A 12,107-nucleotide genomic window follows, 5' to 3' on the forward strand; every position below is an offset into this window, starting at 1 on the left:
CCTTCCAAACATGAAGAGTTTCTTTTTCACTCAGCCGGGCCCAGGTGTGGGCCGTGGGCCGTGTTGTGAACAAAACTTTTTAAAATAGGCACAGGCACGACACGAGCACGACATGCTGGTCAGTTGGCCCATGGCAAGGCCCGCTGGCACGCCACCACGGTATATATATATATATATATATCACTACAAGAAAAAGGGTAATTAGCGACGGCCAACGTAGTCGCAAATCCGTCGCAAAAATGGATTTGCGACGGATTTGCGACTACTTTGGTTTGTTGCCAAAGACCTCGTCACAAATCCATTTTTGCGACTAATTTTTGGACAGTCGCAAATTTAGCGACGGATTTGCAACGCCTTTGCAACTACCATTTAGCGACTAACTTTCAAATTTTAGCAACTAAATTATTGTCCGTCGTAAAATATTTGCGACAGATTAGCAACTACTTAGACCAATGTTTTAGGACTACTTTTGCAACGGATTAGCGACTACAAGACCAAACTTTTGCGACTAAGAGACTAAACTTTTGCGACTACAGAGACTTGTTTAATTGCGACGGATTTGCGACTATTGAGACTAATGTTTTTTGCGACGGATTAGCAACTACATACGAGACCAAATTTTTGCGACTACAAAACTAATTATTTGTGACAGATTAGCGACTACTGAGACTAATGATTTTGCAACTAACCAATTAGTCTCTAAACCAAATTTGCAGTCGCTAAATATTTGTGACTAACTATCAATATTTGAGACCATAATTAAGCGACAACCAATATTAATCACAAAGCAAAAAAGGTACCCACGCATAAATTCAAATAACCAAAATGTTAATTTTATTCAAATATCCAAAATATCAATCAATTTTGTATCAATGTATTAAAAAACAATATTTAACTTATAAGACTAATTGTTCCAAAAGTCACCTCCCATATAAAAAAAAGCTACTTCAAACAAGAATTAATGACAATGTAAAAGACCAGTTGTTCATAAAATTACCACCAAGAAAATAAAAATCACTTAGTTGTATCACGAGAGCGGGTGACTGCAGGCGTAGGAGGCTTATAAGGACGGTAAACTTGTTTTACAAGTGATGCCATTTCCTGCAATGTTTTTTGCATAGCTAATTTTTCCTTCTTGCATGTAGCTTTTTCGATCTCATGATTTTCGATGAATTACTTAGCACATTTCAAGCTCTTTGCCGCTATTTTTTAGCTTTCTCTACCTTGTTATGGTTTTCTTCCGCCATCTTCTTTAGCTCTTCAACTTGAGAACTTAATTGAGAAATCATGGAAGGAGTGGAAGATGATGAAGTAGATTGAGAAGTAGGATCACTCTTGTAATACATTTGTGAAGCACTCCCTAAACCGTAGACTTTTCCTTTCTTTTGCCCACCTACAACCTCCAAGTAGACTTTGTCGGGGTTTATCTCAATTCCTTTGTTCTTATATTCCTCAAGTTTTTCCATATATTCTCCCTGCATTAAGATATGTATTAGTAACTATGATCTCAAATGTTAAAACTTAAATAAACTAAATACATTTAAAAAAAAAACAACTATAATAAAAATACAAGCAATGATTCGGGACATCGTCCGAGATAAAAACTTGTTTGGACTTCTAGAACACAATTTAATTTAATTGCTTTAGAGCAGCTAATAGAGTATTACCCATCAATGATGCAATAACATGAATACAAGTACAGTCAGAGTTACCTCTTAATAGATGTTCCAGATTACAAAGGTACAACTATTGGGAACAGAGGATCATGGGTATTTTTATTATAGTTGTTTTGTTTTTTTTTAAATAAAAAAGGTAACACTTATAGCAAAATAATTTATGTAAGCAGTTATTATTAAAAATTTCGGCAGAGTCTCCTTTGTAAATTGAAGAATCCCCTCCTATAGGGTATGGCTTCAAAATAAACCTGTCTCAATTCACATTGTGCCATACCATATTAATCATATGATTAATGCCGGCAAATCATTCTCATCCTCCAACTCAATCACACAAACAAATAAACAATCTATAATATCTCCAAACATTAACTACCACATATTTTTTTTTTTTTTTTTGTAATCTTAGCAAAATATAGAAGTATACTCATACCATGACTTTTTGAGACTTGTCACCCATCAATTCAACTTCATCATTGCCCACACAAACAGAATGAGTGCTCTCATATACTTCAGCAGTAGTTGGTAAAATTCCATCCTTTTTCTTTGCCTTGTATTAGAAGAAGTTGTTAGCACTAAAAAAAATACAACAAAAAATAGGGGACATAGACTACAGAGCAATTGTAATAAAGACTAGTTATTGTGATCTCTTAGTGGCTAAAAATTTTCTACTTGCTTCAATCTTATATAAAATCACAAGTTAGCTGCTAAATCATACACTTACCATTTTTTTAACCACTTGAGGAGTAGATACGCTACCTTGGCGATGGCCAGGGTCAAACTTCTCTAATGTTTGGCCAGATAACCGATTATCTCTTGCTTGGTTAGAACGTTTCAGAAAATCAGGATGCTTACGCTTATTTATGAATTCAGCTCAAACAGTGTCAGTCATGAAACTAACTTCCTTATGGAGAGGCATTTTGTAAACTTGGTTCAATGTGCCCCTAAGTCGGTCCCCAGCTTTTTTGTCAAATTCTCTCCTAGCCTTAGCATCGAACTCAGTTCTCCAAGTATATGTACGCTGCACATAATTAACATGTAAAGCTTATAATTTTAACTCAAAATAGCATATTATACATAAATAATTTTATTTCTAATTTATAATTTTAACTCAAATTTTGCAGATTGTGGTTGGCGGCAGGAACAAGTATCTGATTAATGGGCACCTTGCCCAACCTAGTAGGGTACAAAACCTCTTCCATTCAGTGCAGCTCAATGTGAATAATCCACATTTTCTAATTATGCAAGGGCGTATTACAAAAGTTTTAAACATGAAGCCTCCTGAAATATTGTCTATGCTTGAAGAGGGTGCTGGGACAAGGATGTATGAAAATAAGAAAGATTCTGCTTTGAAAACACTTGAAAAAAAGCAAACTAAAGTTGATGAGATTGATAAGCTTCTTGATCAGGAAATCTTACCTGCTTTGGAAAATTTGAGGAAGGAAAGAATGCAGTACATGCAGTGGGCTAATGGGAATGCAGAGTTAGATAGGCTTAAAAGGTTTTGCATTGCTTATGAGTATGTGCAAGCAGAGAAGATTAAAGATGGTGCAGTGTTTAATTCTTTGATTTTATTTCTCATTCATGTGAGCTTAGATCAATAATGCAAGAATGAAATAGAAAAGCAATAAAGAACAGAAAATAGACAAAACACACATTAGTGAGCATATGAGTGAGAAACGCACTCCTGTTTGCATCAGAGTGAGATTGAACCAGTTACCACCAGTAAGAATGGAAATGTAGAGCAATTATTTGCGAGGATCGGCATCATAGAATTAAACGAAAGATGTACCGTACCAACTGCAGACAAATGAATGCTACTTTCCCTCTCCGAATCCCCAAACAAACTGATTCAGGCAGGCCGCCCAGCATGAAAACTATGAAAGCTACTCTTTAGTCTTGCAAAAATATTAGCAATACGATCATACATTGACACTGCAGTCATTAGGTCTCTTGTGTGATAAGAAAATTCTGATAAACAGTATTATAAGTGAATTTCAGTATAACATGGGGTTTTAATGTGAGCAACAAGGAAATTACAGCAAATATTAGCTCACGATGGTTGCATTGGTGTCAGGAAAGCAGGGTGCAGAAAGGGACCGTTAACTAAATCTTATCCAATACAACTAATTAACGAAACCCAGAAATCAACGCCGTGAAGACAGCATTGTCATCAAACCTGGTTGCAACTCAACTGTAAGCTACCCTTATGAAACTAAATCCCAGGATTTGAAACGGTTGTATTTTTTCCTTTTCTACGGTACACTAAAATGGCTATGCTTCTCAGACTTCTAGCCTAGTTTCCAAACACACAGGTTTCAAGCTGCCCAGTCTTCTGCACAAGTTCAGGCATATTTTACAAGCATACATGCAGAAAAACTGAACTCACCTGAAGCTACAGCAGATTAATATTAGTATGAAAATGAAAATTTGAAGCGTTTGCTTGCATGACAATTAGTTTGAAATAAAAGCCAGAAGAAAGTAACTAGGAAAAGGTTTCTCTTTGGCTAAAACATATTTTGTTGAGTTACCCACTACTCGATCTATTCTTTCTCACCTGTTTTCACAATTTATCATAAACTTAGAATAGGAAGACGAATGAGCCATCCTAGATCATTCACTATGACTCCAAACTGAACTACAGCCAAGAAGCAAAATATTCTTCAGAATTTTATGTCAAATTCACAACACTGCACTCATAAATAGCTAGAAAAACTAGAGTACGTAATGCTGCTTATTTACTGCAAATAAATAAGTAACCTAATCAAGACATAAAATTGAAGCATTCTCCTCATATAACAGATTAAATCAGCAACAACCCATATTACATTCAGAGCAAAACAATGAACACTTCTTATACAGTCAAAAAATTCAAAACACTTCTAGTGTATAGGCAACCCCCGCTTGCCCTACAGCAATTTCAGAAAATCAAGCGAACCCTAGAACACAACCACCAGAGTTTTCAAACAGTTAGCAATGATGCAGCAAATAGGAGCAAGAAAGACAGAGTTTTCAGCAAGATCCTACAACGAAATTCGAAAGAGCGTGCCCTACCATAAAATTTAGAGGTTACACATTTGGATTGGTACTTAAAATTTCTTAAAACAAACCTGGCATGGCTGTTGGAATACACGAATGTTGTCTCTGGTGGGGTTAGAAGTGTTGCTGCTGTGGGTTGTGGCTGTTGGAGGTGCCCTGCTAACATGGAGAATTTGGTAACATGGGCACGCTAAAATCACTTGATATGATAAATTATTATCTGAGAAACACATATTTAAACTGATGCCCCGTCTGTTTTGCTGACGATATAATTTGACTATGTGAAGCACTACAATCAAAGGTGGACATTTCATTTTCAATCTCACACTCAAATCTATGGTGTAGGACCATTAATTATGAGTAAATTCAAGTCAGATTCATATACAATTACATAGAAAACTAAAGCAAAGGACCATGAACACAAATTACAAATTGTATGATTTATAGCCTTGCATACAAAGATTGTCAGCATGACTTATCACTTATCAGTCACACACAATAGATTTAGCAATGAAATACCCACCATAATTCGCAGACCAATTACAAAATTTCATCCAACAAATTCATATTTACAAAAGAATTAGCAGCAGGGCTAATATTCAGATTGTTAAGGGTTTGGTTATTGTTGACAAAAATCAAAATATATTCCCAAATTCCCAAATAAAATTGGGAAAATTGCAGAAAAACAGTTTCTTTTTCACTTTATTTTATTCTTAATTTATTTATTTTGTTATTTATTTGATTTTATTTATTTGTATAGTTTTATTTAATTTTTATTAGTTTAGTGTTATTTCTCTTTTTCTATTTCACTTTATTTTATTCCTAATTTATTTATTTCATTTTTATTTGTCTTGATTTCTCCTCGGTTTTGTGTTTAGGGTCCCGGATTTCATGTCAAGTGAGTTCGGAGATCAGAGACGAGTGAAAGTGTGTGCAATTCTTTACTTTGATGGATGCTGCCCACCTCTTATCCATCACCCCACCTTCTTAACCTCCACTACACCAATTCCCCTGCTCCCTCTCGCACACAGCAGCCCACCAAAACCTTGCTGCAACTACCAACCACATCAGCCCACCAAAACCAATCACATCCCCTGCTCCCTCTCCTTCACTCACGCATCAAGCCATCAACCACCACGCATTCCAGCCTTACCACCAACAACACCACACACACCAGCACCAACCACCGCCAAAACCGCCAGCATCTCCTAAAACTAATTAGCCACACACTTCTCAGCCCACCAATTTCATCCATCATCCACCAGAGCAACCCAACTGCTACAGCAACAGCAGCCGCACCACCACAGCCCAAACCAGCCACGCAATCACACCTCAATTCTACCACCATCACCCAATTGCAGCCGCACCACCACCTTCACGCGCAGCCGCAACAACAACCCAATTATCCCCTGCTCCAAGTCACCTCGCAATAGCCCCTGCTCACCCTCACCAACACCAGCAGCCACCCAAACCAAACCAAAATCACCACAGCAGCCCCTCACCAACACCACCGTCAACAACCAGCAACAATTAAGCAATTCGGCCCCTCAATTAAGCAAAATTTACTCACAATTTGCATAATCATTAACCAAATTTCACGAAATAAGGTTAGTCCAATTGCGCAAAAAACCAGCCACACATGATTCAATTATTCGTTACCAAGAAAAACTAAAGTAGCTCGATTGAAATTTCAGAACAGGATCCAAATAAGCCTTAATTAAGCACACATAATTGAACCCAATCTCGACAAAACGGAATTCTAGCACCACGATTTCACTAATCAAAAGCATGAGTAAAAACCTAATATATCAAAAGCAAAATTAAGCTTATGAATTAGAAAACAAACCTTAAATTGATGATCAGTGGAGAACGTAAACTGCACTAAAATAGAGATTCAGCGCACAAAAATAGCGATAAATTTGATATTTTTTTATGAAGAGCAGTAAAGAGAAGAGTATGTAAAGAGAATTAGCGATAAACTGCACTACAATAAGGAGTTATAGTTCTTTTTTTTTTTGGGCGGCAACAACTTTATTATACTAAGGGTTTTCTTTAATTCTTTCTTAATAAATTAAAAAAAAAAAAAAAAAGTAGCGACAACCGTGTTAGTTGCAATAGTAGTGCAATTTTTAGAAAAAAAATGATTTCAAAATTATTAACACTGGCAACTACAATTTAGTCGCAAATTATTATAAGAGTGTCGTAAATAAGCGACTGCATAACAACTATTATAAAATCGGTTGCAATTTTTTGCGACTACTCGTCTATTTCAGTTGCAAAAATACTTTTAACGACTGATTATTATGGTAGTCGCAAAAATCAGTCGCTAATTAGTGACCGCATAGCAACTACTGCAAAATCGGTTGCAAAATTTGCAACTACTCGTCTTTTTCAGTCGCAAAAATATTTTTTGCGACTAATTATTATGGTAGTCGCAAAAATCAGTTGATAATTTCCCTTTTTCTTGTAGTGTATATATATAGGACCCGGCACGGCCCTCCAGGCATGCAGGCTGTGCCGTGTTATGGGCTAGGGTGTGCCAAAAATTGGCATGGCACGGCCTGGCACGAGCCACCCCAGACACGGCACGATGCCTACCTTTACTTCCTTCCTAAATTGTATTAAACAAGCTTGAACCCTCATTCACCTTTACTATTTCCTTTATAAAAAAATAAATTCATTGAGAATTAATATCTTGCACCTAATGAATTTGTAAAAGGATTTTTTGTGAAAAACTACCTTTTAAACTCCAGATTTTGCGAAAAACTACCCTAAAAACAAAATGTTGTAATTAACTACCTTATAAAATATAAAACGTTGTAATTGACTACCCTCTACCGGAATGACACATTTGACTTTTATTTCCCGACGTTGACCATGTCACGTGACTCTGTAATGACTTAATTCCCCTCTTTTCCCCAAAATTTCCCGCTTTACACCAATTCAGCCCATGTAATTATCAAAGGGGTTGCAAATAAACAATATAAAATATGAATAATCGTATTGTTATGGAAAATAGTTGGTATAAAGCGGGAAATTTTGGGAGAAAGGGGAGAATTAAGTCATTAAAGGATCATGTGTCCCTCACATGACATGGTCAACACCGGAAAATAAAAATCAAATGTGTTATTCCGGTGGAAGGTAGTCAATTACAACATTTTATACTTTATAAGGTAGTTAATTACAACATTTATACTTTATAAGGTAGTTAATTACAACATTTTGTTTTTTAGGGTAGTTTCTCGCAAAAGTCAAAGTTTAAAAGGTAGTTTTTCACAAAATATCCTTTGTAAAATAATTTTTTTGTTGTATACTAAATAAATTGAAGGGTAATAAACCTGCACTTAGCTATTCAGAAAACTCCCTCGAAAGAAAGGGCGAACCTACCTCGAGAGAAAGGCGAACCTACCACCACGCTTGTGGTGTTTCTCCGGCCAATATGGCTAACGAACTAGCTGAAAAATACTTGAACTTGAACAATGAAGACGATGAGAATGAAATTGTGGACGTTGGTGCTGTGAATTCAGAGGAGTCGGAGGCTAGGGTTTTGCTTATGTTAGTCGGCAAACTCTTGACTAACAGAGGCGTTAACTTAGAGGCGTTCAGGTGAACAATAACCCAATCTTGGGGGATGGTGGGGAAGGTAGCAATTCGACCAATTGGAGCGAATACCTTTGTGTTTCAATTTTTCCATTGGCGAGACAAAGAGAAGGTTATGTCGGGTAGACCTTGGTGTTTCGAACAGAGCCTGTTAATCCTTAACGGTATCAATGGAGATGAACAGCCTAATGATGTGACTCTTACCCATTCCCCTTTCTGGATTAGATTGGAGGATCTCCCCTTCAATTGCCGATCTGATGACCATGTGAGAACTATTGCTTCGAGAATTGGCGATGTAATTTAAATTGAAAATGATTTGTTGGGCATTGGGAAGAATCGAAGGGTGAAAGTCATGTTGGACGTTAATAAACCTTTGAGAAGATTTCAGAATGTTAAGAACAAGGAAGGCGCTATTATTAAGATTAAACTGAAATATGAGCGGCTTCCTTTCTTTTGCTTTATGTGTGGAATCATGGGACACAGTGAGAAGGACTGCGTGAATGTCCCAGAGGAGATGCAGAGTCATGGGTTTGGGTGGGGGACATGGCTTAAGGCCTCTCCTAGAAGAGGAAGAAAGACAGAGGTTGAAGAAGTGAAGGACTGGAGTGTGTCAAAGAAGCTAGTTTTTATACCAAAGTCTGAATTTGTACCTTTGTTGAGATCCCAAGAGAAGGAGGATGGGGATAATAATATGGAGGAGGAGGTGAATGAACTCTCCTTGGAGCGTACAAAGTGTGGGAAGGATATTTCTCAAGAGGGAAGGAATAAGGGGGTGAGTATGATATTGCCTTCTAAGGATAATGTTGTGCAAGAGGACTCATCAGAGATGGACTGTGATGATGACAGTAATGAAAATAGTTTCAGTGTTGCACCTTTTAATATAGGTGTCTCACAAAAGAATCTAGTACATGGCAGGAAGGTGAGAAAAAAGATAAAACAATCTCTCATAGCTCCTAAAGTCGGAGGAGGGAGCCTTGAGGTCTCTGAAACATGTGGACAGAAAAGAAAGAGCACGTGTGATGGTGAAGGGGACAGTGATGAGGAACTTGTAATTGGAGAAGCCTGTAAACGGAGTAAGAACAATATGCAGGATTCGAAGACTAATATTTTATTGACGGCGGTTGGCAATGACCAACCTCGTCAGGCATTATGAGCATTTTATGCTGGAAATGTCGGGGAATGGGCAATCCCAAGACAGTTCGTAGACTCTGCAAATGGAGTAATTTGATTGCCCCTGATCTAGTTTTTGTCTCGGAAACTATGATCAGTAAAGATGCGGCGGAAAAAGTAAAAGAAAAAATCGGTTTCTCGAACTCATTTGGGGTGGCTAGCCGAGGAAAATCTGGTGGACTTTGTGTTTTTTGGAGACAAGAGTATTGATTTTTCATTAATTGCATACTCTCAAAATCATATTTGAGGGGATGTAAAGAAGGGGGATGTGGTGTGGAGATTTGTAGGTATGTACGGATGGCCTGAAGAAGCTAACAAGCACCGCACTTAGGAGCTCATTGAGAAGTTATGTAGGGAAGCTCCGGGTCCGATTATTTTTGGCGGTGACTTCAATGACCTGCTCTCCTATGAAGAAATACAAGGGGGAGCTGCCCGTGAAAGGCGTGAAATTGCCAAATTTAGAGAGACCTTGATGTTTGTGAGTTGCGAGACTTAGGCTTTGAAGGCAAGTGGTGGACTTGGGAGCGAGGTAATACGATGCAAACTTGTGTTAGAGAGAGGTTGGACAGGTTTTTAGCTTCTCAATCATGGTTGCAGTCAGGGGCGGACCCACCTTTAGTCATAGTGGGTCCGGTGACACAGTATTTTTTTAAGAAAATAAAATATCAAAGAGACCCCTTATTATAAATAGGAGGTCCCTTTGATGCTGCTAGTAACAACAAACAATATCAAAGAGACCGTTTATTAAGATAGGAGATCTCTTGATGCTGCTATTGCTACAAAAGACTTGGTGTGTTTTTTTTTTATATATTAAAGAGACCTGTTATTTATATAAGAGGTCTCTTTGATGCTGCTATTGCATTTCACAATTTTTTTTGCGTTACTTTTTTTTCATTAAAGAGACCAGTTATATTTAATAACTGGTCTTTTAAGTTATCTCACTTTTTTTTTGTATAATTTTTTAATAATTTTTTTTCCCTTTTTATATCTTATATTTGTACAACCAATTTTAATATTTTCCCATAAAGCTTATCAATTAACTAAAAAATCATAAAGTTAATTCAATATAATAATTTTATTGTACCATTGGTTTATAACATGTTATTTGTAGTATTTTCGACTTGTAAAATTGTATTCTTAAGTACTGTATTTGGTTGTGATATGAATTTTTGTGTCCTATTTTTGGATTGAAATCAATTTGGTATATGTATGTATATATACATATATATATATTTTATACATATAAGTTTTGGATTGAAATTAATTATGAACAAGACATGGAAAAAAAAAATTGTACTTTCACAAATGATCAATAATTGATGGTGACACACTATCTCGGAAATCCTGGATCCGCCACTGGTTGCAGTTGTACCCTCAAGCAAATGTAGAACACTTGTTGCGATACACATCCGATCACACACCAATTGTGGTTCGATTTCATTAGCCGGCAAAAAGAAAGAGTAAACATCGAAGAAATTTTAAGTTCGAAACGGCATGGCTTCTTGATGTGTCTTGTGAGGCAGTAATTAAGAAGGCATGGGCAGCAGCTAGTACTCTTGATATGATGGGAAAGTTGGGTGTGATGGGGAGAGATTTGATGGAGTGGAGCAAGAAGAAGTTTGACGATCTTGGGGAAAAAATTGTGAAGGCTGAAAATAGCTTACGGGAAGTGCAGGGGAAGCCTATAACTCACGAAAATTGTATGAAATGCTCAGAGTTGGAGAAAACACTAGATGATCTCCACGCTAAGCATGAAGCATATTGGTATCTTCGCTCCCGTGTGCTAGAAGTAAGGGATGGGGACTGCAATACTTTTTATTTTCAACATAAGGCTTCTCAAAGAAAGAAAAAGAATAGAATTAAAGGGTTGTTTGATGAAGGGGGTGCATGGAGGAAAGAAGAGGAGGAGCTCGAAAAGGTAGTATCGCAATACTACTCGAACCTGTTTTCTTCCTCGGAACCTGATGAGACTAATATTCATGAAGTGCTTCAACATGTGGAGGCTGTCATTTCTAGTGATAGCAACAGGGAGCTGCTACCGCCTTATACAAAGGATGAGATTTTCTTTGCTTGCAACAAATGCACCCATGCAAAGCCCCGGGTGTAACACCCCGTATTTTTGAACCATTATTTTATGTGTGTTTCAACCTATAAATCCTAATTTCTAATTTAAATATCAATTTCTAAATTGAAATGTTAATTTAATTATTAAAATCATTATTTGATTTAAGGGTCAACCCAAGCTTTTGAAAACCCTTATTAAAATGTTTTAACGAAACGATTGAAAGTTATTTAAAAAGGTTCTATATTTAAATTTTTAATCATTTCAACTGTATTTGACTTGTCTGAATTGATATTAGCCTTAAAGGGTGATTCCTTTAGCTTAACCATTAATTAAGTAAGTGATACTAAATTATATATAATTTTGATATTTAACCTATTGCGATTGATACGGGTCGTCATGGGTGATTCCTTGACTAAAGTACCAATCTAATAGGTATAAAATGATTTTTGGAGTTTTAAAAACGTTTTACGTGCAATCGTATCAATAAAGATAAATAAAGTTGTATTGGGTGATTTCCGTCAACTCGTTTATCAAATTGGTATTGTTTATAAAGTATTCTT

At 36.7% G+C, this 12,107-nt stretch overlaps 1 protein-coding gene across 4 annotated transcripts; it reads right to left on the bottom strand.

Annotated features, from left to right (window-relative positions):
• Positions 1–807: 807 nt before the first annotated feature.
• On the bottom strand, positions 808–6,713 carry LOC110735230. 4 transcript variants are annotated; one of them, XM_021915412.1, is made up of 5 exons: positions 6,559–6,713; positions 4,784–4,868; positions 2,398–2,694; positions 2,107–2,223; positions 808–1,475 (listed from the first exon to the last, which is right to left on the bottom strand). In XM_021915412.1, exons 3-5 carry the CDS (start codon positions 2,398–2,400, stop codon positions 1,203–1,205), a joined length of 393 nt encoding a protein of 130 aa, XP_021771104.1. In that variant the 5' UTR covers positions 2,401–2,694; positions 4,784–4,868; positions 6,559–6,713; the 3' UTR covers positions 808–1,202. The 4 variants fall into 4 exon arrangements, with proteins under 4 accessions (XP_021771104.1, XP_021771106.1, XP_021771105.1 ...); XM_021915414.1 differs by lacking the exon at positions 4,784–4,868; XM_021915413.1 differs by lacking the exon at positions 6,559–6,713 and having other exon boundaries at positions 4,784–5,406.
• Between the last annotated feature and the right edge of the window lie 5,394 nt (positions 6,714–12,107).

This window comes from Chenopodium quinoa, unplaced genomic scaffold (genome assembly GCF_001683475.1).
Source record: "Chenopodium quinoa cultivar QQ74 unplaced genomic scaffold, ASM168347v1, whole genome shotgun sequence".
NCBI classification, from domain to species: domain Eukaryota; kingdom Viridiplantae; phylum Streptophyta; class Magnoliopsida; order Caryophyllales; family Amaranthaceae; genus Chenopodium; species Chenopodium quinoa.